Below are 27,749 nucleotides of genomic sequence, written 5' to 3'. Positions count from 1 at the left end.
CAGATAGGCGTTCATCAATGAATACTGAATGTGCGTAAGAGACGATTATTTATCGAATGACAATGAAACATAGTAAAAACTATCTAGTTGTAATCATTGACTAATGTATGCTAGAAAATCAAAACGAATCAATGTAAATTTGAGAAAAAATTACCAACTTTTAGAATCATTATATATCATTTTTTGTCGAATACGCGTCGTTAACTGCAGCAGTTAAGTTTTTTTTGTAATTAAAAACTAGTGATGCATTACGTAACTTATTTATATTACACTAGCTTTTACCTGTAGCTCTGCCAGCGTGAAATAGGTTTTCCAGGATAAAATTCCCACTTTATATTTTCCCAGAATAAATAGCCTATAGCACTCAGGAGTAATGTAACTTCCTATTAGTGAAAAAAAATATCGGTTACGTAGTTCCTAAGATCAGCGCGTTCAAACAAACAAACAAAACTTCTCTGTTTTATATATTAGTATAGACAACAAAATCAAAATCGATTTGATAATTCGAATAAGTTGTATACACTTCTATTTGGATTCTGACTAGCCAATAGATCCATTGTAATGTAATTTAGATTTTTATTGTCAGTAATATGTTTAGTGTTTCTTTATAAATAAATAAAGTAACTAAGATAAACGCGTTCAAATAAACAAACTTCTTCTCTACATCTAAATATATATAACTCAAAGGTGACTGACTGACTGACTGACTGACTGACATAGTGATCTATCAACGCACAGCCCAAACCACTGGACGGTTCGTGCTGAAATTTGGCATGCAGGTAGATGTTATGACGTAGGCATCCGCTAAGAAAGGATTATGATTAATTCTACCCCCAAGGGGATAAAATAGGGGATGAAAGTTTGTATAAATTTTCTTAGATTTTCGACTGATTGAACTGAAATTAAAGATTGGAGCTACTATGATGAAGACGTTCGCTTAAATAGGATTTTGATAAGTTCAACCCCCATGGGGATACAATTAGTTTGAACCTATCAGTACCGGGATAATATGTAGCAAGACTTTATCATACAGTGGACTTTATCCCGGAAAACACCTTCACGCGGTCGAAGCCGCGAGCAAAAGCTAGTATTAGTATAAATAACATATTTTAGTATAAACATAGTAGACGATCTTACTTTCAAATAAATCCAATTAAATCTACCAGCAGACATATAAAAACCGGCAAAAACTAACTCATTGTGCTGCAAATAAGCTTCAAACATTAATCATTGTCGCGGACGCTACCGTGAAATATTGTAACTCGTTTATATCTCGTTTCTAGTTGTGTGTAGACGGTTGAGAGTATTTTTCTGACCATTCCTTATGTTAAATAAAGTTAAATCCTTACTTAATAGGATTGTTTTAATCAGAACTAGTTGAGAGAGAAATAAGAAATAGAAGAATAAAAGGACTAGATAAAGATTGTTTGTGTTATTTCAAAGGCAACTTTGTTTATTTATTAACCGACTTCAAAAAAAGGAGGAGGTTATCAATTCGACGTGATTTATTTTTATATGTTACTTCGCAACTCGCTCATTTATGAACCGATTTGGAAAATTATTTTTTTAATCGTAAGAATATCTCTCCAGATTGGTCCCATAATTTATTTATTTAGGATTGCAAACTGAGTTTACAATGATAATTTAAAAAACAATTCATAACAAAAAAAAATATTGCAACCAAACAATACTTTGTATTTCAAGGTGTTGGATGGTGTTTCTGTTGTTTACGAGCGGTCGTATGGGCTACGGCTAGGCGAACGGCAAGCTCGTCTCGTCATTCAAAGAAATAATAAAAAAAATCGCTAACACATCTAATCTAAAAGATTAAGGTAAAAAGAAACAACCCCATCATGCTGGCAAAGGTATCCTCTTTATTTGCTTCTCAATTTGTTTCATAGACTTATGTCTTGTATTTGGTACAATAAACAGCGAGTACACAGCGCCATACAAGTTTATGCTAGCAAATATATAGAACATCGTATAAACTCCAACGTAATTTTCGATGTATTTGAAGGTGTGTATGTGGAGTAACTTGATTGCTTGAGAGTACGTGAAGATGGTGCCTAGAATTGTAGCTTGGATCTGAAACAATATGTACAATTTATTGCTAAATTGATTTTTACAGTTTACAATTAATTCCTTGCTTGCGTTTAACTGCCCGGAGATATGAAACAGTATAGTTAGTTTAGACTGGATATCAGGTACAAATTTGTGCTCCAATAGTTATTAGTAATTGGTAATAAGTCGTTGTCTTATTGGAAGTGTCTGTGTCACAAGATATCACAACGTCCTTAGATATTAATACGAAAATAACATTTTACAGAAAATATGCGCATTAAAAACGTGCATATCACGATATGGAAAAATATGAATTATTTTACACTAGTTGACCCGACAGACGTTGTCCCGTCTTAACTATGAATTTGCAGCGCGCATTCTGTCAATCGCTGACAGTTATTTCAAACTGTTAAGTATATAAAATTAATATTTTTGTTAAGTTTTTCTAATTTTCCGTGCAATATTTTGATTTTTTTCTTTCATAAGAACCTTCTCCTGACAATAACAAACACAACAAAAAACATTGTGAAGTCGTTCCAGCCGTTTACGCGTGATGGCGTGACCAAGGGAAATAGGGATTTATTTTTATATATATAGATTAGTCTTTGCTATTTCATGGTAGACTGAATAACCTTGGTATAAGAGAAAGATTTTTGTATGACAATCTTCTCAATATTCACTCTATATAAATACAGAACTCTTTGTCACAGACAGACAGTACTAAACGGTATTGCGCAGGCGCGGTTGCGGACTTAAACTAGACACATTTAGTCATAGAGAAGACCAAAGCTGTCCCTAATGCGCTGATGATGGCCACCGTGGAATCATGTTTGTTTACCTACATAGTTTGGTACGACTGCCATGTGCAATTCGCAGTCGGGCAAAGAAGTCCAAAATAATGTCTGGTAAATACCTATATACTAAATAAATACTAGGCTAGTGTCACTTAATGATGGCTACAATATATTGTTAGAAACTTAAGCGAGACGATTAAAAAATAAAAAATATCAATGGCTACAGAAATACTTTCGCCAATAATTCACCATCCAACCGATCGCTACGACTGTCCACGACCTACTGCCTCAGTCTGTTTTTTTTTTTTTTTTATTTATGTCATTCGTTTGTTAGCCTGGCAGGGCCGGCTCTTGCAAACACACCGGTCTTGCGGGTGAGTGCTCTAGGCACTACGAGCCCTTAAGTGACCATGCTGAGGGCGACCCTCTAAAGGGTCACGGCCTCGGCTCAGGACGGCCACTGAGAGAGGATGAGACATCAGCGATTATGGGTAACGCGAGACGTGCGCAAGCAACTAACAGTCTACCTTGTTTACATCGGCACGCGGGCCGGAATTATCAAAAGGGTCGGGAGGACGGGGGACGCGGCGAGGACGGAACTGCGGTTGTGTAGAGTGTAAGAGCTTTAAATGCTCGTGCTTTCGGCGGATGGCCAGACTTACTTCGTCCTCTGGGTCTGTAAGGACAGAACGTGGACGTCTCCATTTCGCGCGGTCGAAAGGGGAGTATATTGATATGGACCTAATGAGCGGGTTCGGATGATTGACCACCCGGTCGAAATAGCGTCTGCTGGACATATGCATGAAATGCCCGATGGTCGGCATATCGGTTAAACCTCGGTCTGTCAAACGCTCAGTGATTTTACAGCAAAAGAGTGTCACAAATACCCTCATAATATTTTTTATTGTAACAATATATATTAGTTTCTAATGGCCTTATGATTCTTCGTGGTTCCGATTTCAATTTCTAACTTAATTTAATTCTTCTCTATATTTGAAATGCAGTGTCTATTTGGTTTATTGTGAGCACTAACAAAGGAATTAAAATGCGCCTACGAAATATGCCGTGCGAAGTTCGAGCCATCAATTTATTCAGTCTCCAAAGGCTAATAGACAAATTGTGCATCCAAAGCGCTGGGACAATCTATCTCGAGCTTCAAACTGAAAGCTTGGAAGTGATTTAAAGCTGTCAGCCGAAGACTGATTGAGTGTCAAAACGCGTCAAAGCATTTGAAATTTTATGAATGACTAGGAAATTTAATGATTATGTGAACTAAAGTCTGCGCATAATGTTGCTTTTGGTATATCTATCTTCTTTACAGCTTCCTATGTTTGGTTTAAATAAAAGTCGGCTTTAAACTTTAAAGATTAAGACGTTGATAATTTGTCACCTAACAACATAATGGTTCAGTGCATATACAAATGATAGTGATATAATCCGTTAATTAGTTATATTTTAAAGTCTAACATTCGCGTAAAGATAAGAAATTATTAAACTCACCTCAAAATTAAATACTTCAACAGTGATAATGAAAGGTAGCGCCCAGGACACCCCGTATCCGAACACAAGGACAGCTAGGGAAGCGACTGGTATCCACCGTAGAGTGTAGACTGTCAGGTCAGCCTGCGTGTACACCGCTATGGTTCCTGATGACAGGGCCATCAGCACGTAGCCAAGGGTTAGGATATACTGAAAAAAAAATGATTTTAAAAGGTCTGTAATCAAACGTTGGACCAGCAACACGACTTATTTTGAATTACCAAAAACAAAACTCTCCTTTATTTGCTTTAGTTACTGAATACATATTTGACGAATTAAAAATACGATGTCATAAAATTATCCATAAATAGGATAATTTTTAGACAAATTTACATTGATCCATATTCCGTTAGACAATGATTACAACTTGATAGTCTTTACTATGTTTTATTGAATTTATTTAATTCATAACATAATCCTCTCTTACGTGCGTTTATTTTTCATTGATGAAAGTCAATCTGACGTGTGATCTAAATAGTATTTGTTACAAGTGTTGTGCTATACTTAGGCAGGATTTGCGAAAATTTTAACTCCTCATATTTGTCATCTACATACAAATAAAAATTCTAAGTGCATATTTAATATATCTTTCCTCTTTTGCATAACCCATTTCTCATTTTTGTTAATTAAAAACTATAGGCGTAGGCGTATATCAGCCCGCCACCGTGGCCCAACTAAGTGTGTCGCGCTCCGGGATATTCGGTTTCAAAAAGGCCGGCATAATTATGTCGACTGGTGAATGGTATTCTTTTCAGTCAACACTCTATCTGGAAGATTACTCCACTTTCCATCAGGTCTAGAGGAGTCACTAATGTGCCCATAAAAAGTATTTTAAGGCTGCTCAAATAACAAAATACTCTATAGGAGGGGACCAGTAGGCAGTAAAAATATTACAGGGGACAAGTGTGCACAGGGTACGAATTTCAGGGGACCAGTGGGTGCGAAGCCGGCTAATCAGTAGGTCGTCTCCGCTTGTGTGAACGAGTTTTCTCGGCAATAAAGTCCAACTGTTCGCTTTTTTTTGATATAGAAAGTAACTTATATTAACAAGCTCTGTTTCTCTGCAAATTTTGATCGAAATACTTTTTGCATAAACGAGGTCAAAAACTTACAATTTTAATATTGCTAAGAATTGACAAAAAAAAAATTATAATATATCTATATTATGAAAAAAATACACACCTTCCTATCAATAATGATTGAGGAGACCAAGGTAAAGAGTCCACCAGCAAACATAGCAGACAGCACCAGGATGTTCTCAGGGTCTGAGTCCACCAGTTTCAGTTGGACGAGACTCTTCTTCTGATCCAGGAACACCACGTTACCACACAATACCATAGTGGTGTGCAGGACTAGCGCCATCTTCAGGCTATCCCACCAGATTTTATTTCTATCTGAAATTGAAGATTGGTTGTAAAGTTGTTTGTATCTACGTGTCAGAATTTTCGTGGTATAATACTTCCAAATTTTTACATTTCTAGGATAGAAGTAGTTTATAAAATCATCAAGCCATTATTCCTAAAGTAGTTGATACATCAGGGCCATTATTCCCGAAGGGGTAGGCAGAGATGCAGCCACGGCACCAACTTTTCACTATGTGTTTTCCGTCCCATGATGTGATAGGAGACAAGACTATCACCATATCAGGCAGATATTATAATTTACGCACTGATACTGAGAAGAAAAACGGAATATCGCTTTGTCCGACCCGGGATTCGAACTCAGGGCCACAGAGCATTGGTTGTACCGCATACATAACCGAAGTATTTAGTTTTGTTTATAAGTTAATCCAATAAATAGCTTATATTTTATTCAATTGCCTATTTTTGTGCCAAATTTCAAATTCTGTTTGGCGGTTACAAGAATGATAAATATAGCCACAACCTTTACAAACGTTTGCATTTTTTTTTATTGCTTTGAATGACGAGACGAGCTTGCCTTTCGCCTGATGGTAAGCGATACGACCGCCCATAAACAGTAGAAACACCATCCAATAACTTGAATTACAAAGTATTCTTGGATATTCCACTGCGCTCGCCATTCTGAGACATGAGATGTTAAGTCTCATCATGTCCAGTAGTTACACTGGCTATTATAATAAAAGTAATATTACTAAATCAACATGAACGTGGTTTGAAATAAATCACTTAATACAATTTTATAGTTGCAAACACTATCAACTTTTACGATTTTAATTATCCCTTTTATGTACTAAAAATGGCCATTAAATGGTGAACTTCAAAATTAATGTACGTTTACACTGTAAAAGCAATTTTATATCTTAACTTTAAAGTTTCTATTCCACCCACACTGAGGCCAATGTCATGATAATGATGCAAACACTTATTCTACAAGTTGAATAAAGTCACTGGGCTACTAAAAGGCAACCAAGTACAAAAGTATGTTCAATGAATAATATTCAAAACATTACGAGTACTTCTTACATTGACTGCTTAATATTAGGTCCTTACATATGAAATTACAGTTTTGTGCGGGAGGAATACAAAGTTGATTTTTCTTTGTCAAATATTATTAATTATTAAAAGTATGCACCACTGTTATTTCATACTAGTTGACCCGACAGACGTTGTCCTTTCTTAACTATGTATGCACGCGCGCATATCAATCGCTGACAGTTATTTCAAACAATTACCAGTTATATAAAATTAAGTTATTTTCGTTAAGTTTTCTAATTTACCGCGCAATTTTTTGATTTTTTTCTTTCATAAGAACATTCTCCGATGTCATTGACAATAACAAACACAACAAAAAAAATAGTGAAATCGGTCCAGCCGTTCACGCGTGATGGCGTGACCAAGGGCAATAGGGATTCATTTTTATATATATAGATTAAAATGAGACAAAACGACAATTTCATATATAAGGACCTAATACAAGACCTAGTGGAAGTGTTATATTTTTTACTAAACATTTTTGATAAACTGCGGCAACAATTTCAGATAAATTACTAACCACATAAATTACTTAATTCAGTCACTCTTAAAACTTCTTTATTATTCTATTCAAGGTGATATCAATAAGGCAATTACCAACAGACAGAAATGGCGTATCTTTCAACGCGTTTCTATAGTCTGGTCCAAGAGGCGTTGTTTGAAGTATTAAACTAAAGAATAATCCCACCATTTGTTGTGCTTATGTAAGAGTTTTTTAAAGAAAAAAAATAATATGAAAGGAAAAAAATATCAAATAATTTTACGAACCCTAAGTTTAACAATGTTAATAAATATTAAGGAAATAAAACCTAATTTTATACTAAGTAATATATAAGTCTAGACCGTTTTATGACTTAATTTTTTTTTGTTTAAATTGTTTATAAATAAATAGTCACAGATAAAATTTGTTTTGAATCATACTAGCAGTTGACTCACTTGAAAATTTTAATTACTTGCAAATGACAGAGGTGTCATTTTGATCAAGGGATCATCGCAATATTTGACATTTCACTTACCTATTTCCTTTAACGTGGAATCAGATTTGACTTAGTTTTGCAACTGACCGCCTATCATTTGTTAACTTGCCTAGTTTTGCAACTGACCGCCTATCATTTGTTAACTTGCCGAGTTTTGCAACTGACCGCCTATCATTTATTAACTTGCCTAGTTTTGCAACTGACCGCCTATCATTTGTTAACTTGCCTAGTTTTGCAACTGACCGCCTATCATTTGTTAACTTGCCTAGTTTTGCAACTCACCGCCTATCATTTGTTAACTTGCCTAGTTTTGCAACTGACCGCCTATCATTTGTTAATTTGCCTAGTTTTGCAACTGACCGCCTATCATTTGTTAATTTGCCTAGTTTTGCAACTGACCGCCTATCATTTGTTAAATCAGATATCAGCATTATCAGGTATATTATATTGCGTTAAAATAATTGTGTTTATTGGCAAAGTAAAGAACTATCTCTTGTCAAAATACTCCTTTTTTATAACGTACGGGAAAGTGACCCCATTGCACCTAATGGTGAGTAGATTGGGGTCCAATAGAATGTCGACTGACGAGAGATGATTACCCCTCGGCAGTCGACACAATTATGCCGGCCTGTTAAAACCGGATTTACGCAGGCTGATCCTTGAACGTGGGCCACTATGGCGGGTTTAATATCTTGTGTACGGTGGTCGCTATCCGGGCGAATATAAAATATATTCTACCACCAGCAAACTCTGTCTCTGCTATTCTTAAACAGCACAAAGGTCACTTTTCCTTTTAAAAATATACAATTCCCAAGATTGTGTTAAGTATTTTGTCAATAGAACTTTTGTTTATAATTTTTTTATTGCCTTTCAGTCCAGACTACAACGAACAGTAACAAAGGAGATACTTACAAAGACTAATCACAGACAATTTCGCACAACTCTTGACACGCTCGCTTTCGGCTTTCAATTCTTCGAGATGGCTTTTAACATTACCGTTGTCTTCTGGAAGTCCTTTTAGTACCGCAATTCTCTTTTGAGCCGTCTGAAATTGTTAATTATTTATGAAAAATTACTATGTTGAATTGGAAGCGGCGATAGCCTCGTTGGTTGTGGAATGGACTACCGAGACGATTGTCCGCAGATTCAAAACCCAAGGGCACACACCATACTTTTCTAGAATTACGTGGGTATTCTTTGAGAATTATCGCTTGCTTTAACGGTGAAGGAAAACATTGTGAGGAATCCTGCATACCTGAGAAGTTCTTTATAGGAATTCGAGGGTGTTTGAAGTCTAACAATCCGCACTAGGCCATCGTGGTAGACTAAGGCCTAAACCCTCTCAGTATATAATACAGGGCTGATATTATTACTATGTTGAATTGGATTAGATGTCAATTTTAGGAGTATCTCGTTGGTCTTGCAGTCAGGAGTGAATTCTGAAATTAGATTGGGGTTATATCTTTAAACTAGGGTTTTTATATTACAGACTACACGTTTTTCCGGTATAAATATTTTCCTTGGATAAAAGTAGCTTATAGCACTCAGAACGAATGAAGCTTCCTATTAGTGAATTAATTTTCAAAATCGGTTAAGATCCTGAGATTAGCGCGTTCAAACATCAAACTCTTCAGCTTTATATATTAGTATAGGTAAAAGCGGGACTTAGAACCTCCATTCATTATAATACATCTACCCAAATGGGAATAAAAACAGCGATTTACAATCAGTCGCGGACCTCCAAAGAGCTCTTTGGATAGTAGCGCAGGGACCCGTGGATTTATAGGACCCCTAGTCTCCATTAAAGACAATAAACTCTATATCAAATAAAAAAAGTATACTGGGTCATGTTCACATTGTGTTACTAAATGAAACCACATACTTGTCTTCACCTTTGCTGACATTGTGCCAAAAATCATCCATTAATCTATACATATATTAAAATGAATCCCTATTTCCCTTGGTCACGCCGTCATGCGTGAACGACTGGATCGATTTGACTATTTTTTTTTTGTCGTGTTTGTTATTTGTCAGGAGAAGGTTCTTATTATAGAAAAAATTCTAAAAATTGCGCGGAAAATTAGAAAGTTTCAGAAAACTTAACGAAAACATTAATTTTCTATAACTGTCAATTGTTTGTAATAATTGTCAACGATTGACAGAAGGCGCGCTGCAAATTCATAGTTAAGACGGGACAACGTCTGTCGGGTCAACTAGTATAGTATATAAATAAAAAGAGTATACAGGGTCATTTTGACATCGCTTTACTAAATGAAACCATATACTTATCTAGTTGGAAATAAAATTTTACAATAAGGTACTTGAGCTGCAGAAGTAAAATAAAAAAGTGTAAGTTTCGAACAAAATAAATATTAATAAAGAGTAATTTTAATTTGACACGCCTTGAAGCCATTACTACTACTCTAAGAGAATTCGTTGTAGTGGCAAGATCATACTTTCAGTCAGAAATACCACGCACACGCCATATTCGCATCAAACTACAAAATAATTAAAAAAATCTGGAAACTAAAATCATCTTCGTGAAAATATTAGTTATTTATGGATAATTTTGGGAACAATGTCATCAGAGGAGCGACGAATTCTCTTGGAGTAGTCGTAGAGGCTTTAGGACGCGTAAAATTAAAATTATGTTTTAATAATATTTATTTTGTTCGTTTTTTTAAATCTACGGCTAAACTAACTTTTTTTAAAGTGTTATTTCCAAGTAGAGAAGTATGTGGTTCTATTTAGTAACGCGATGTCAAAATGACCTTGTATATTAAAAATATATTTAACTACCCTCTTTACTTCTATATACCTACAACGTTATTGAAAATCGTTTTCTTAACAAGATACCAATTACTTGATTAATTAGTCAAGCATCCAAACTAAAATTAGCTCACGACCCTCCAACTTTCGGTCCGCCCCCGTGTACACCACTTTACAACGATTTATGCAATGTACACGAGCCTTTATCTTATCTTTACAAGCCATTGTTAGACGTTAGTTTTTTTATACAACAAACGTTAGAGAATTATAGCCCTATCATTGCATGCACTTACTATGTATAGTTAACATCGTACTACGTACTAGATTTGGCGTTCCGAACATTCACTGTGTTCAACGGAATTGAACTGCAATCTATTCAAACTGACTGTAGTATGGTCAATATTGACAGCTTGTGTACGGAGTGGCGCCCATGATATAAGAACTTGAGTTGAAGTGTAAACAGTCAAATAAGTAAAATTATTTGTTTTTCAAGTGCATAAATTTAGGTTATAACAGTGACGTTTTGGTTGCCATTTTAGTTACGATTTTGAACAAATAGTTTATATTAACGTTCATGTCTATAGAATATACGTCAATGATGGTTAAGATGAATAATGATGGGTTGAAATGGGCAATGGTCCAATGGGCTATACATATTATAAGTCCCCTTTCCTTTCTGTATGTTATCGATTTTCCCAAAATCTACCAAACGGATTTTCATGAAATTTGGTATGGAGATAGTTTAACACCCTGGAAAGGTATAGGCTACCTTCTATCTCGGGAAAGTATACAGCGGGACACTTATCCCGATATATTTCTCGGGTCCGCGAGCACAAGTTACTTAATTTAATAAACACGTTACTCTTTTCTAATTTAATTGGAAAGGTATAAGCTACCTTGTATAACAATTTCGATCCCTTCATCCGTGTAATCATAATATTAAATGTTTATTATTTTTGCCAGATGCCATGCTCTCTACGACAGTGTGAACCGGTAACGCGGCGCGTTACGTTATCTTCGTTAAATTAACCTGAAATGGTAGTATGTATGCCTTCTATTGTGTTAAACGCGAAGCGGTGCGTTACGTGCTTGTTACATACCGTCAAAATAACGTGTGAGAACTAGATAAATGTTGTGTATGGTTTGAGTGACATTGTGATAATATAATCTGGGTATTATGTATGGGAAAGTGTGATAATGTTAATAACAACTGGGCTGAGACATAATGTCTTAAAGGTGGCGAGCGTAGTATAATTATGAGATAATTCAAAGTTGTTACTATTAAGTAAAATTAAATGTTTTATTTTAATGTTATACATTATTTAGATTCCGTCAATATTAACTCTACCAATTTGGAGAGCAGTTCTCACCAGAAAGGACGGGCAAGAAACTCTGGTGTTGCTATTTTCAAAATCAGTTTAAGGTATAAACTAGAGTATATGATACAGAGAAGAAAAAAATATAACTGTTTTTTTTTATTGTTGTTTAGAGCAGTTCATTTATTATGGACAGTCATGTCGCTTACACAAAATAAAACAAGCAATTGAGTAACCTTATTTGAAGTGACCAAAGTGGTTCACATAAGTGTCGTTTACGGCATAAGCCGGTGCTGGCAACATCCGGTTTCTAATAAGTCGATTGGCGAGGGTGACCAACCCTCTTCGACACCATGGACATTAAACTCCATTTTGATTTCTTATGTTTACGCGAATGTTAGACATTGAAATCAAACTATTTTGCGGATCTTATCAGCCGGACTGAGATCGTCAACAGCTAAATTTTTTTTCTTTATTGTAAAATTGTTGATAAAAGTCGCAGGATGTTAGACACGGGCCGCTTTCGACAGGTCCGTCTGGAAATCTTTGAGGGAGGCCTATGTTCAGCAGTGGACTTTATGCGGCTGATGATTATGATGATGAATTGTAGGTAGATATTGTAACTTATTTCGTATGACCAACACCTCAGTCCATCCCGTGACCATGGCTGCAAAGTCTTCGAAACATTGGAAGAAAATTATAAAACAAAAACCATGATAATGCCAATCAGTGGTGTCACTTTGCAGTTTTTTTTTTTTATATTTTAGATAACAAACGGTTACACATTATAAAATCAAAAAATAAAATAAACACGAATATATAAATGTGCAACCAGCACCGTTATTGACAGCATAAATAGAAATAACATTTTAAATTTAGCGAGTAAGAGGGAAGAAGTCTAATTATTTCAAATTCTGGTAATATTCAAGTTTACATAAAGGAAGTCAGTCAATAATATTATGTTGGACCTTACATAGTCCACAATAGACCTATAAGGGATTAACCATCTCAACTACTTATAGTCAAATTACACAACCAATTGAGTGAATCGACGGATGTCGTTTAAACGTATTTATGAGACATCCCGTTTGCGATACAGATGTGCGCTAGAAACATTAGCTAGATTAGACTTAAACTCTATTTTGAGATAATAGGGCATTTAATTGCCTTAGTAGACAAACGAGCAAGCGGTCCGTCTGATGGTAAGCAGCATTCGCCTTGGACTTTGAAGTACTGAAGGCACAGCTAAGCCGTTGCCTACCGGTGGTGAGCACTCTTTTTAAACCTCGTTTAAAGTACAAGTTTCCTATGTTTGATTTTGGACGTTATTTTATATATAACAGAATATAATATGAAAAAACAAACTGTCAAATAAGCATCTAAATTGATTTAAATATCTAGTTATTTGTATATGAAATATTGTTGTGAGCACAAATGAGGGCATGGCGGGTTTATCGCGCTGTCTCTTTCCCACGCACGCAACGTTATGGCCGGTGACACTCGGTGACGTCACAGTTTGCATTACTGTAATTTGACAGCTACCCATTAAACCAAATTTCAAAGCTTTCTAATTCACATATGATTGCGTAGATTTTGAAATTTCTATTGCCGTTTGATTTTGAACGACATACATAATTGATAAATTATATAAAAAAATGCATACAACTACCCAATCAACTATATTATTTGCTTATCTATTATTATACATAGTAGTATTGCAGTACGACCATCGCTCTGAGGTCCCGGGTTTGAATCCAGGCTTGGACAAAGTGATATTAGGTTTTTTTATTCAGTGTCAATTCGAAGTCGGTATGATATGGCAATTAGCTCGCTTCTTCTCACATCAGAGCGTAAAGCAAGCATGACGAAAAATGGGTAACTGGTTACACCGCCGTCTATCCCTTCGGAGATCAAGGCGTGATGTTTTTATTTTATGAAATATGAAGCCAAATAAAATTAAGTATTATCAAGAAAATTGAATTATAAAACCTTATAATTCCTTAAAATAACTTCTTTGCGCCAATTTAACACCCAGATGTTTATAATTAATGTAACACCGAAAGATGTTACCCGAAGCGTGAAAACCGAAGCAAATAGCTAAAGGAAACAGACCGACATCTTGTTAAGGAAACTTTGAAAACTCATTCATAGGATAAACCGATTAGTCCTTGTAAATGAAAACTTAACTCGCACATTAATTAAGACAGGCAACTTCTTTAACTGGCAACTTTTTTTTATCTGGCAACATTTTAAGCGTCTGTTTCAATGTTTGAATAAACGATAATGGTCGAATACTATATTACAGAGCTGAAGAGTTTATTTGGATTCGTTCATTTCAGGAACTACTCAACCGATTTTGGATTTATTTTTTCAAAAGGAAGCTACATTACTCCTGAGACAATAAGCTACTTTTTATCCTGTAAAAATATTTATAAATATAAAGCCTACATATATTTTACTTTACTTAAAGTCGGCCACCAAGGTGGTGGAAAAGCACCTAACATATTTAATTACTCACAGAGGCCAGTGCCCAAACATGGGATAAAACTATTATTATCAATTATCTAAATGAAACACTTACTTCAAATTTCCCCTTCATCACCAAATAATTTGGCGACTCCACTATCACCAGCATACACATCACTTGACACATCACCAATGCTGCAATCAGGTACCTCCTCTCTTCAGGACTCATCACCAATTTCATCATATACCCTGCTGTTATCATTGCCATGATCAGGGTCATGGAAATCCCTCTGATTTTCGGTGATGAAGTCTCCCGTATGTAGGTCGGAAGGATGGTGAAGAGCGCCCCTGATGATAAGCCAGCGAAGCCGTGGAGGATTAGAGAGCTGGTCTCGTTGAGAAGGAATAGAGGAATTAAAGATGTCTGGGGAGAAATTGTATAAATTAATATTCGAGGGTAGCTTATGAAGCTATGGTAGAGTCTGATGTTTTTAATGATTGAAACACACATCACGTCTTTATCCACCTCTGGCCAGAGAGCCAGAGGTGATTCCAGGGGGCTAGCCTATCGCTATGTCAGGCACAAGTTTCTAACTCCGAGCTGATGCTAAGCAGAAAACTCCAATATTACTTTGTCCGACCTGGGATGCGAAACCGGGATCTCAGAGCCGTGTCTACTACGCAACCGAGCCAATCGGTCGAGAAGAATGATAAATATTAAATATACTTACGTATTGTGATAATATATCAGTCATTATTTGACAGTTGGGATTTGATTTTGATTTTAAACTGCCTTTACATCTTGTTTGTGATAATAAGCGTTAAGAATTAACTTTAGAGTATCTTTAGCAAATCTTATAGGAGATCTTAAAATCATAATACTACACCAACGAATTTATTTCCTAAAAAGAGTAATTTCAACTTACCCCTTGAACAAAACTGACGATAAACACTCCGCATTGTCTCCCAAATCTGTTGATAACGTAGCAGCAGATTGGGCTAGAGATTCCGGCCACCAGCACTAGAATCGTGGTGCTCCAGGGAACGTCATCGGAGCGAATGAAGTGGCCCGTATGAGCTGATGCTGTGAGGATCGTGGTCTCCACTCCATGCGTGAAGAAGGGAAGACTGGCTGCAAAAAAAAATTAGATTTAGGAATTTCTGATTTTTGAAATAGAAACGTTTGGAACGATAGCCTAGTTAGATGTTTAATTATACATATACTATTAGCGTACACGCTAGTAAATTGCAGCTATAGTTGGACACAAAAAACTCATATTTAACAAAAATATATAATATAAGGTGCAAGTAAATTATTTTATCAATTAAACGTATGTGTTGCGTTGCGGAATCAGCCTTTGTATATCCAGTTTCAACAGGCCAGCGTAATTGTATCAACTGTCGAGAGGCAATCATCTCGTCAGTCAACATTCTAAGGACCCCACTCCACTTACCATCAGGTGCAGTGGTCACTGTGCTGTGTCCGAATAAAAAAACATGTCAAATTCAAATAAATACAACGTAGCGATACAAGACAGTGAGGTCAAACCATTCCGACCTTCATTTGCACGTCCCAGCCCAATTTGATCCAATAGACTCCACTTAACCCATTACTTCGAAGACTACGAGTGCAAATCGAACAATCGTCTTCCATTCATAACTATTATTTTAGAACATAGTACAGTTTCTATGCTCGTTTTTATAAATTATACGACGTTTTTAGTGACAACGAACGAATTAATTTTAGAACCTACAGTTTCTATAATTGTTTTTGATGAAACATATTATATTATTTTATATTTATTTACATACATACATAGCATCACGCATTTATCCCCGAAGGGGTATGCAGAGGCGCAACTAGGGCACCCACTTTTCGCCAAGTATGTTCCGTCCCATGATGTGATAGGGGGCGAGCCTATCGCCATATCGGGCACAAATTCCAGACTCCGGGCTGATACTGAGCAGAAAAACCCAAATATCACTTTGCCCGACCCGGGATTCGAACCCAAGACCTCAGAGCCACCGAGGCAGTCATATTTATTTATTTATACATAATATTATATAACACGAAATTATAGAACTAATGCGATGTTATTTAGACAAAGAAGATAATTAAACCTTAACAATTAATTTCAATACACTTATGGGACATTTCTGTGAATTCCCGTAAATTGCACATAAAATATATAGTAAGAGATGTTCACTGAAATTTCGTCACAATTGGAATGGCCGCCAATCCACCGCAGTCCATTAGTACGTATTCGGAATCTGGAAATCTACATCAGGATTAAGTTCTTAAGAGTTTTGGCTAGATGTTAACCTCTTTGCTGTAGATCTAGATATTTACTAGGTCGTGGGTCCTATGTATTTCGTTCAGAATTTACATTTAGCGTTTCTAACATTTATTTGTCTGACAATTAACTCAAAACTAAAATAGTATTTAGTACTTATAACATGGTATTTTTGGGTTCGGTTTGGTTGAGTCTACTTCTTACTAAATTAACTTTTAATGTCAGAAATTATTGCCTCACTGCCCTGAAGTCCTGAGCAAAGTGATACTGTGTTTTTATATATAGTATGAGCGTGAACCCTTTTTTTCGCGGGGAAAATACGTGTTATGGTTATCGCATCTGGGGGTGAGTGGAACGGTTATGTTGGTTTCACCGGTCTTACGGCCCAATGTTGACACTTGGAGTATAGCATTATCCGAGCATTGGACCGAGTCCCTACCCCTGTACATACCCTACACTAGCAAACCAACCAAAACCCGCAGTGGCCTTCTTCGGCACATACGAAACGGTCCCAGGGTAGCTTGTTGCATTGAGATAGCGGCTCGGAACCGTTCCTTCGCTATACCGCATTGTGGCACCTCTCTAATTGAGGGCGCCAAGATGCCCCCGTACACTAAAGGACGCATGAGCCTGAACCCTGGTAATTGTGTCCGATATGATCATAGCCCCACCCCCATCACTGTATAGGCAGAAGCACACATGGCGAAACGTGGATCAACTAGTTGCTCAACTACCTACCCTTTGAAAAAGGCGTGATTCTATTTGAAATATATAATTTGGAGCAACTCTGGTCCATTATCCACGGAATAGTTGAGATCCGCAGTACCCACTTTAACAAACGCTGTAGTGGACATCCGTATAATTAAGCACCAAGTCTTTGTAATTCAAAGTATTTGAGGTTTTCAGAAAGACAATTATACTATTCCCGTCGGCTGCATTTCTGTAGACAACTATTATCTACAGAGTAGTACTACCACTTAGCGTTTGTATTTATTCATTCATAGTTTATTCTACATCAAAAACACTGCGCTAAGATTAAACAATGAATGCAAAGAAGAGGTACAATTCGCGGTCTTATCGCTCAAGACAATGTTCTACAGACGTCCATTGCATAGAATAAGAGAAAATAAAAACAGCAGTCTAGGGCGTACATGTTAAAATATATAGATATTGTTAGCGACACGACGACTTCGCGGCCGCCGTGACACTGAGGCCCGTCGACGACGCTGCCTAAGGAGCGACGTTACGGGACGGCGGTCGCCGCGCGACTGAGGCGCGCACTGCACGCGCTCGACGAGGGACCCGGCGCCGGCGCATCGTGGAACGACGCCCCGCCCACCAGAACCCTACGGCCAATCAGAGCGACGGACGCGCCAACGAGGGAAAAACGGCGGGCCAATGGCCGAAAAAGTGCGTAGGAGGCACACCCGTGCGTTATAGTGCCTCCTAAACTAGTATATAAGTCGGGCGATTGTATGCGTAGTTTGTAGTTCGAGGCAGAATAAGAAAATTGGTACGAGATAAGCAGATTCGAAATAAACCAGTGAACAAATCCGTGGAAGTTTTAATACCGTCCCCAACATTTCCTGGTCCTTCGAGTGCCGGATTTGTTTGTGGTTGACTCGCGTTCGCGAATAGTAGGAAGGCAAACCGAACGTGCCTAGCGTACGCGTGTTACCGTCGCGAATCTTTGTGCACAGCGATATTGTGCGCAGCGCGAATCTCGTGCCCGGGGCACTGAGCGAAAGTGTAGTGATTGTGCATAACGTGACTGGAGTGAGTGAGCTCTGTGAAGTGTAGTGTGAGCCTAGTTTGTCTTTATCGTACGCTCTGCGATACGGTTACGTCCAACACCGCTGTCTACCGAACGCGATGGTGGTGACGAGAAGCCAGGCGACGCAGCCGACGTAGAGGAACAGAGGCGATCCCGTGAACGGCAAGAGTCTGACTGCCGTCGGGAGGAAAGACAAATAAGTCTAGAGAGACTAAGGCGCATATCACAAGAGCCGCCTGCCTCACCTCAGACCGAGCAAGCCACGTCAGTGGGAATAATGTGTACGCCTTCGACGTCTACGGCGCGCATTATGTCGGAAACGGTGACAAAGGTGACGGCAAAGGATCAGCCACGTGTAAGATCGCCCGCACAGTCCGTTCGATCTACCGCCAGCGTAACAACAAGGTTGCGTTTGGCCGAACTGGAGGCTGCAGAAAAGATGGCAGCTATCAAGAGAAAAGAGCTCGAATTGGAGGCCGAGCTTGTAAAGAAGAAACTCGCTTTGGACGTGTCCGCCATTCAAGACGACGCAGAAAGCGTGCAAGGCGAACAACCCGAAGTAGATGTCAATGAATGGCTAAGGAAGAATCCACTTAGCTCTCGAGGAGAGACCGGTGAGTCAAGGGAGGAGCCGAGAACGCTGCGCTTCGACCTACCACGAGCGAGATCATCGACGCCTCCGAGAGCCCCGAGCGACATGGAGAAATTGGCAGTCGCACTCGAAAGAATGGCGAGACCTCGGGTGAGACAAGTAGATTTACCAACATTTTCCGGCGCAGTGAACGAGTGGCTTCCTTTTAAAGCCGCCATGCAAGACACTACGAAATTGTACAACGTGTCTGCCGCTGAGAACATTCAGCGACTAAGAAGCGCGCTGAAAGGAGAGGCGCGTGATGTCGTGGCCGCACTTTTGCATACGGCCACAGACCCGAGCACTATTATGAACACATTGGAACAGTGCTTCGGACGGCCAGAAGTGATTATTGATCGTGCCTTGGACGAGTTAAGAAAGACGTCCAAGCCCGGCTCAACGGCGACGGAACTCAACAACTTCGCGATCAAGATTCAAAATGTTATATGTGTGTTGCGGAGTATGGATCGCCGTGAGTACCTCTATAATCCACTTTTGACTCGTGAAGTGTTAGAAAAGTTGAGCCCGCACATACGATCACGATGGTGTGATTACGCCTATGAAAATGAAGGAACGGCTGACCCAGAGATCGTCGTATTGTCTCGCTTCCTTATGCGAGAAGCGGACAGAGCGTTGAAATATACGTACGCTCCGTCTGCGGGAACGAGCAGCGCGGCGAAAAGAGAACTCAGACCGGCCATCGCGATCAAGAGAAAGGCGAGCAACGTATACACACTTGAACAAGAAGAAAAACAAGAGTGTCCGGCATGCAGCGAGGCGCATGTGTTAACGCAGTGCCCTAAGTACAAAGCACTTAGCGTCGAACAGCGATGGAACCTGATCAAAGAAAAGAAGCTGTGTTTTAAGTGTGCGAACAGTACTCATCGGCGCATAACATGCAAAGCCAAGCTGTGCGGTGTGGAACAGTGTCGTCGTCCGCATCACTCATCGCTGCATCAAGCGGAAAAGAAACCGGAAAACACAGAGGTACGTGACAAGGAACAAGTATTGTCAGTGACGCCGAAAACGAACGTCGGCGCACGCACCGTGCTTCTGAAGATGTGCCCGGTCGTAGTCGCCGGTCCACGGGGGGAGGTGAGAACGCACGCTCTCCTCGACGAAGGTGCCACGGTGACATTGATGGACGAAGATCTCGCCGAGAAGATAGGTGCAGACGGCCCTACACAAGCACTGCACCTAAGCGGCGTTAACATGGCTCAAAAGGAAAAAGCCAGCAAGTTGGTGACGGTGCGAATTAGAGGTGTGACAGAAGACGAGCCACACTCAATACGAGCAAGAACAATAAAGCACCTGAAACTGCACCAACAGACCATTCCGGCAGTGCTTATGAAGTTGAAGCATTTAAGGGACCTGCCGGAAGAATTGTGCTATGAACGAGCGCGCCCAGGCATCTTATTGGGCGCGGATCATTGGGAGCACATTGTGTCGCGAGAACTGCGAGTTGGCGGCCGCAACGAACCGGCTGCATCAAGGACGCTACTCGGCTGGTGGTGCACGGTACGTTACCACGTAGCGTCATAACAAAGAAAGAAAACGTGCTTCATATATACGAGCGGGAGCACGACGGACTGCATAACCTCGTGGAAGATCACTTCAAAATAGAAGCGCTCGGCGTCACACCAGAACCAAGAGTGAGTGACGCAGATCGACGAGCCATCGCCACATTGAAGACGTCTATAAGGAAGATAGACTGCGGGTACGAAGTCGGCTTGCCGTGGCGACAAGATAACACCGCCATGCCGCCGAGCTACAACGCGGCACTTCGACGCCTGCGACAAATCGAGCACAAGATGGACGCCTCGCCTGAATTTGCCCGCGAATATACTGCACAGGTGAATAACCTTATAGAAAAAGGATACGCAGTGAGGTGCGACGGGTCAGAATCATCGAGCCCCGTCTGTTGGTACCTCCCTCACTTCGCGGTGCAGAACCCGAACAAGCCTGGCAAGCAGAGGTTGGTGTTCGACGCAGCGGCGACAAGTCACGGGGTGAGTCTGAACGACCACTTACTGGAAGGCCCTGACATGTTGATGTCTCTGCCCGGAATAATGTTTCGGTTCCGGGAGAGCGCTGTAGCAGTCACAGCGGACATACAAGAAATGTTCCTGCGAATCAAGATCCGTGCCGAAGATCAGTCAGCGCAGCAATTTCTGTGGCGCGGTAACGACCGAACCAACCCGCCGCAGCGATTTAAGATGACCAGCATGATCTTCGGTGCAGCGAGTTCACCATTCATGGCGCACTTCGTAAGGAATCACAACGCCAACGTGCATGCGCAGCTGTATCCCAGAGCAGCGGAGGCCATCACCAAATATCACTATATGGACGACTTGGTGGCCAGCTACGATACACCCGGAGAAGCGCACGAAGCCATAGAGGAAATGAAGACGGTGCACGCGGCGGCGGGATTCACTCTGCGCGGTTGGAACTCGAACGACGAGAGTGTGCTTCGCGACGTGCCCCAGAGTTGCGCTCGAATCAGCCCACGCAACTGGGGGGAGAACATCAACACAGCAAGATCTTGGGACTGCGGTGGGACCCGGAGCGAGACGAGCTGGGATTCAACACAGCAATGAGCCGAGTCCCGAAAGAAGTAAAATCGCAAGTGCGCACGCCCACCAAGAGAGAAGCCCTCAGTACAGTCATGTCGATCTACGATCCACTGGGACTTCTCAGCGTGTACACCATTCGCGCCAAGATCATCCTTCAGAACTTATGGCGCTTAAAGATGTCGTGGGACGAACGGGTGCCAGAGGAAGACGGCAAGCTGTTTGCGACGTGGTTATCGCAACTGTCGGCGATCGGTCAGCTGCGCATTCCCCGACATTATGGACCGACGAGCCACGAGCGACGCATCGAGCTCCACGTTATGTGCGACGCCAGCGAGCAGGCCTACGCAGCGGTGGCGTATTGGCGGATGGTCGGCCAAGAGAACGTTACACTCTCTTTGGTGGCCGCCAAGGCGAAGGTGGCACCGCGACGGACGCAAACGATACCCCGCCTCGAGCTGCAAGCGGCGGTAATCGGGGCGCGCCTCGCTGACGCAGTGAAGAAGGAGCATCGCATCGTGGCGCAGAGAACTATATATTGGACTGACTCCACAACAGTCATCCACTGGATCCGGAACGACGAGCGACGGTACACACCCTTCGTCGCGCATCGTCTGCGGGAGATCGCCGAGCTCACCGACAAAAGTGAGTGGCGATGGCTACCCACGACACACAACGTCGCCGATGAAGCCACTCGACTTCGGAGCGACGCCGTGAGTGAAGACAGCCGGTGGTTCCGGGGACCTGATTTCCTCCTCGAGCCCGAACAATCATGGCCCACGAGAGACGGAAGTCAGGACGACGAAGCAGAGGTCCTGCACATCACAGAGAGCCCGGAAAGGAACGCTGGCTGCCCGACCCGACCCGCTTCTCCAAGTATGAAACATTGGTGCGAGCCACGGCGAGAGTCTTGGCGTTCGCGGACATCGCGCGACGCAAGACACCACACCTGGAAGTGGGACACCTGAAGCGGGCGGAGCTGTTATTAATGCAACAGGCGCAAAGGGAGAGCTTCGGGGAAGAGCTGCAACGATTGAAGTCTTCCCAGCCGGTACAAAGGACGAGTCGGCTATTCAAGCTGGACCCGGTGTTAGAAGATGGCGTGCTGCGAGTCCGGGGACGCATCGGAGCAGCCACAGTCCCGGATGACGCCAAACGACCGGTCATCTTGGACGGCCGACACCCCGTCACGAAGCTCATCGTGCTGTAAGAACACTGTGCCGCAGGTCACGCAAATAGGGAGCGCGTGACCAACGACCTGCGGCAAAAATATTGGATAATACACCTGAGGCCCACCGTGCGCACCGTGGAACGAGACTGCGCACTGTGTAAGGTGCGACGCACGAAGCCGCAGCCACCGGCCACGGGAGATCTACCCCGTGCCCGCTTGGACCCGTATCATCGGCCCTTCTCCAACTGCGGAGTGGACTACTTCGGGCCGATGATAGTGAAGATCGGACGCCGGCGAGAGAAGCGTTGGGGCGCGCTGTTCACCTGTCTAACGACACGCGCCATACATCTGGAGCTCGCCGCATCCCTGTCAACGGATTCGGCCATCATGGCGTTGCGCAGGATGGCAGCAAGAAGAGGATGGCCGAAAATAATGTATTCCGACAACGCCACAAACTTCAGGGGAGCGGATGAAGAACTACGAGCGGCCTACAAGGAGTGGCAACCCGAGCTACGCAACGTCGGGCTGCTGCATCGGATGGAGTGGCGCTTCATCCCTCCGGGCGCACCCAACCAGGGAGGTGCGTGGGAACGGTTGGTGCGATCAGTCAAAACCGCACTAACCGTCACCCTAAAGGAAAAGGCGCCGTCCGAAGAAACCCTACGGACGTTGTTGGCTGAAGCCGAACATTCAGTCAACTCAAGACCACTGACCCACGTGAGCGTCGACCCGAGGGACCCGGAGGCGCTCACGCCCAATCACTTTTGTTGGGCTCATCATCGGGCCTTCCCACAATCGGACCCTGTGAAGACGTCGATCGACGGGCATGGCGAGCGGCGCAGGCGTTGGCGGACAACTTCTGGCGCCGGTGGATAGCGGAGTACCTACCGACCCTGGTACCCCGCGGCGAGTCAACAAGAAGAGTTCGTCCGCTGCGCGTGAACGACGTGGTCGCCATCGCCGACCAACAGCTGCCGAGGAACGTGTGGCCGCTGGGGATCGTCCAGCGCACGTTCGAGGGACACGACGGAGCCATACGAGTCGCTGAAGTCAAGACAAAGAGCGGCGTATTTCGACGCCCGGTGACGAAGATCGTCGTGCTGCACCCGGAGGAGGAGGCTGCGCGAGCTACGCCGGGGGGAGGATGTTAGCGACACGACGACTTCGCGGCCGCCGTGACACTGAGGCCCGTCGACGACGCTGCCTAAGGAGCGACGTTACGGGACGGCGGACGCAGCGGGACTGAAGCCCGCGCGCCGCACGCTCAGCGAGCGACCCGTCAACGCCGCATCCAGAGGAGCAACGTCGCGGGACGGCGGTCGCCGCGCGACTGAGGCGCGCACTGCACGCGCTCGACGAGGGACCCGGCGCCGGCGCATCGTGGAACGACGCCCCGCCCACCAGAACCCTACGGCCAATCAGAGCGACGGACGCGCCAACGAGGGAAAAACGGCGGGCCAATGGCCGAAAAGTGCGTAGGAGGCACACCCGTGCGTTATAGTGCCTCCTAAACTAGTATATAAGTCGGGCGATTGTATGCGTAGTTTGTAGTTCGAGGCAGAATAAGAAAATTGGTACGAGATAAGCAGATTCGAAATAAACCAGTGAACAAATCCGTGGAAGTTTTAATACAGTCCCCAACAGATATGTTTATTTATAAATATTTAAAAATATGACGAACAGTGATACCCTTGTTGGGTGTGGAAAGGACTGCCGAGACGTCTGTCCGCAGGTTCGAATCCCAAGGCACACGACTCTGACTTTTCTAAATTTATGTGTGTATTCGTTGTGAATTATCGCTTGCTTTAACGGTGAAGGAAAACATCGTGAGGCAACCTGCATACCTGAGAAGTTCTCAATAGGAACTTTGAGGATGTGTGAAGTCTACCAATTCGCACTAGGCCAGCGTGGACTAAGGCCAAATCCGTCTCCGTAGTAGAGGAATTTTTAAAATTTTCATGATCCCCCAATCATGAATTGTGGACCCGCATTTTTGGGCACGCCGATAATTGATAAAGAATATACACGTAATTCGAAAAGTTAGAGGTATGTGCTTTAGGTTTTAAATTTGAGAATTATCGTTTTGGCAGACGGTATCATTTTCAGTTAGGCTAACGCGCATTTCACTTTTCCAAGCCTTTATAATACAATAGGGTTGTTGACGACTTTTTATAAAATAAATTTATCAAAAATGTTTTTCATCCTAAATCTATCGGATAAAGAATTTTCAAAATCCACACAATAAATAAGTAATAAAACTTTCAAATTTAGTGGAAAGGGAAGCTGTCAAATTACAGTATTATTAAAATGTGACGTCACCCAGTGCCACCGGCCATAACACTGCCTGAGTGAGAAAAGGACAGCGCGATAACCCCGCCGCAATTTTTACTCACAACAATATTTCAAATATGAATAAGTGCTTTAGTTTTCAACCAATTTTGATGCTGATTTCACATAAGAATTTCTTTTTATATTATCTGTTACATACAAAGTAATAAACGAAATCAAACATAGGAAACTACCCTATTGAATTATAAGAGGAGGGTGTCATTTGCCTGATGGTGAGTGGGACGACCGTCCATCATCAGTAGCAACGACATCTATATCAGAATTTCAAACTGCGTCTTAAAATAGCAAAATAAACTATGAAAGATAAACCGTGTGATTCAAAGCTAATGAAGTAACAATTCTTTGAGATAACTTATCCACGACGATCTCAGAACAAACAGAAGTTGAATCGTACATAGTCAAGTTTTTAAACGTGGTAAAATTTTTGTGTGAGTTATGATTGTTGAATGCGAAGTTTGTGGAAATGTTTGGTGGAAGTAAATGCCGTTTTCGCTTAAGGGATTTTGATGAAAGGCTCGGAGATAGACAATCTTCTGGGTAAATATATAGGCTATTTTTCTAAGCCCTCTGTTGGACTTTATAAATGGCACAGATTTTACCGGATAAAAAAAACATTTTTATTGCATTCAGCATAGACATGAATCAAGAATTGATGAATTAAAGTATCAATGGAATCTCTGATATAAATTACTGTTGATACGAACTGAAGAGCTCTTCAATCGGAATTGTATTATCTAGTACTTGTTTATTTGAGTATATGTATTTATTAATAAAGTTGCATTTGATATTTCCACACGACTGAAAAAAAAATATTTTCCACAAATATATTTATTTTGCTTGATTACTTATATTTCTACCTACGTTTATTCAGTAATTGAGATGGATTTGCGCTATGATTTTATTTTGTCTGTTCAGATCCGTTTTAAGTCTTTAAAGTAAATCTAAACAAAATGTAAATCCATTATTGGTCTCAATATATATCTATCAGATTACGTCACTCTGGTATTAAGGGCTATGGATTTTTTAAACAAATGAAGTGTTATTAACAACGTTACTTTTTTGACGAAAATTCCCGAAACGGAACATTGATCTTGGTCTTCCAGTTCCAAAGAAAACGTATTGTAAAACTATCACAAAATATTGTCCGACCTCGAAATCAAATTCAAGGCTTCCCGATATACAACTTTACATTACTAGATACTAAAAGACAACAATATCTGAGTAACGTTATTTTAAAAATTACGCGCCATTTTTAACACATTATTTTACTAATAGATTTTATGGCCACGAATATAGTTTTATAGATGTCGTATTACCTCTATTAATGTATTTTAGTTTGTAACCTTATTGCGTATGCCAAATATTGTTATTGTCTTGCGTATTTTCATGTCCTGACACGCATAAAATTATGTATTTTAGATGTTTGTATCAAATACCAGATTTTCTATAAGAATTTCTTGAATCCTTGCTGTAGGTAGACGCTTCGTAATAATCAACTAGGTGGATAGAAAGAACACATTTTTTTATTACTCCGGAAGCCAGTGTTCAGTAGTGCGAAAATAAACGAAAAATTCCTAATACACAATATTAATATATTATACAAGTCACCTATAGATTTTCGTTTCATTATATTCATTTCATTTACCACGAATAATAGTAGCTGCTATTATACGTGGCTAATCTCTTATGCACCCACCCTCTGTGCACTTTTTCAGTATAAAATATAACCTATATGGTGCATCACTTCAAGGCTTGGAATATGTTTCAATGATAAATGACATTCATAATTCTTTACTGGATTATTTCTTTACTGCTAATATAAATCCAAACATCATCACAAAGTTTTGAATATTTATAATTATGAATAACATAAATATCAAATTCAAATTTTAATTAAATTTTTAATTCAATCCTACAATTAGAATCTTCCTAAGGATGTTAAATTGTATCTTGTTACATCACTTTAAAGTGTATATTAACTCACCAGCGAAAGCAACAATCAATTCCCTCCAGAATTAGTACCTTTCAACACAATGTTAAATTGAAATTACATCACTTTAAGGTGTATTTTAACTCACCAACGAAAGCAACAAGCAATTCCCTCCAAAGAGTTCCTTTATCCTCATTCACTTCACCAGATATCGTGTACACCATATTAAATCACAATCGTCTCGCACCTTCCACTTTATGATACTTTTACATTCAACTAACATTTATATACTGTCTTATCTATATGACTGGATAGATCTTCCACTTCCATTTGATTTTCAACTTTAATTATTGTTGTTACAGTTGGTATTAACTTTATCTTTAGTTTTACAACGTGTGTGGAAGTAGTAGTACTGACAATGCGTGATGTCTTCTGAATGATTGTACGAATGAGTTGTGGAGCGTTTGCGTTTAGATAATTGGTTGGAGTTAGTCTAGCATTCTGGCGAGTTGAGGAATGGAGTCGATCGTTAATAATCATTTAGGTAACCCATTGACTTCCTCGGTGGCGTAGTTATTATGTGCGGTACTGCAGCGCTCTGATGTCCTGGGATCGAATCCCGGGTCGGGCAAAGGACCAAAGTGGTATTTGGGTT

At 40.8% G+C, this 27,749-nt stretch overlaps 1 protein-coding gene across 1 annotated transcript; it reads right to left on the bottom strand.

Annotated features, from left to right (window-relative positions):
- Positions 1–1,726: 1,726 nt before the first annotated feature.
- Positions 1,727–27,535, bottom strand: LOC115449960 (solute carrier family 2, facilitated glucose transporter member 8). The gene is made up of 7 exons (XM_030177862.2): positions 27,243–27,535; positions 15,302–15,507; positions 14,491–14,799; positions 8,737–8,869; positions 5,577–5,788; positions 4,356–4,544; positions 1,727–2,085 (listed from the first exon to the last, which is right to left on the bottom strand). The coding sequence occupies exons 1-7, from the start codon at positions 27,316–27,318 to the stop codon at positions 1,852–1,854; spliced, it is 1,359 nt and encodes a 452-aa protein (XP_030033722.2). The 5' UTR covers positions 27,319–27,535; the 3' UTR covers positions 1,727–1,851.
- Positions 27,536–27,749: the final 214 nt, after the last annotated feature.

This window comes from Manduca sexta, chromosome 4 (assembly GCF_014839805.1).
Source record: "Manduca sexta isolate Smith_Timp_Sample1 chromosome 4, JHU_Msex_v1.0, whole genome shotgun sequence".
Classification (NCBI taxonomy): Eukaryota; Metazoa; Arthropoda; class Insecta; order Lepidoptera; family Sphingidae; genus Manduca; species Manduca sexta.
This window is presented reverse-complemented; position numbering and strand designations above follow the sequence as displayed.

Bases quoted from the DNA above. Each gene is read 5' to 3' on its own strand.
- LOC115449960 (XM_030177862.2), bottom strand. From the start codon at position 27,318: ATGGTGTACACGATATCTGGTGAAGTGAATGAGGATAAAGGAACTCTT. The intron at 14,800-15,301 runs GTAAGTTGAAAT...ATTTCTCCCCAG, and splicing joins TCGTCAGTTTTGTTCAAGGG to ACATCTTTAATTCCTCTATT. The intron at 5,789-8,736 runs GTAAGTATCTCC...CTTCAATTTCAG, and splicing joins ATTGTCTGTGATTAGTCTTT to ATAGAAATAAAATCTGGTGG.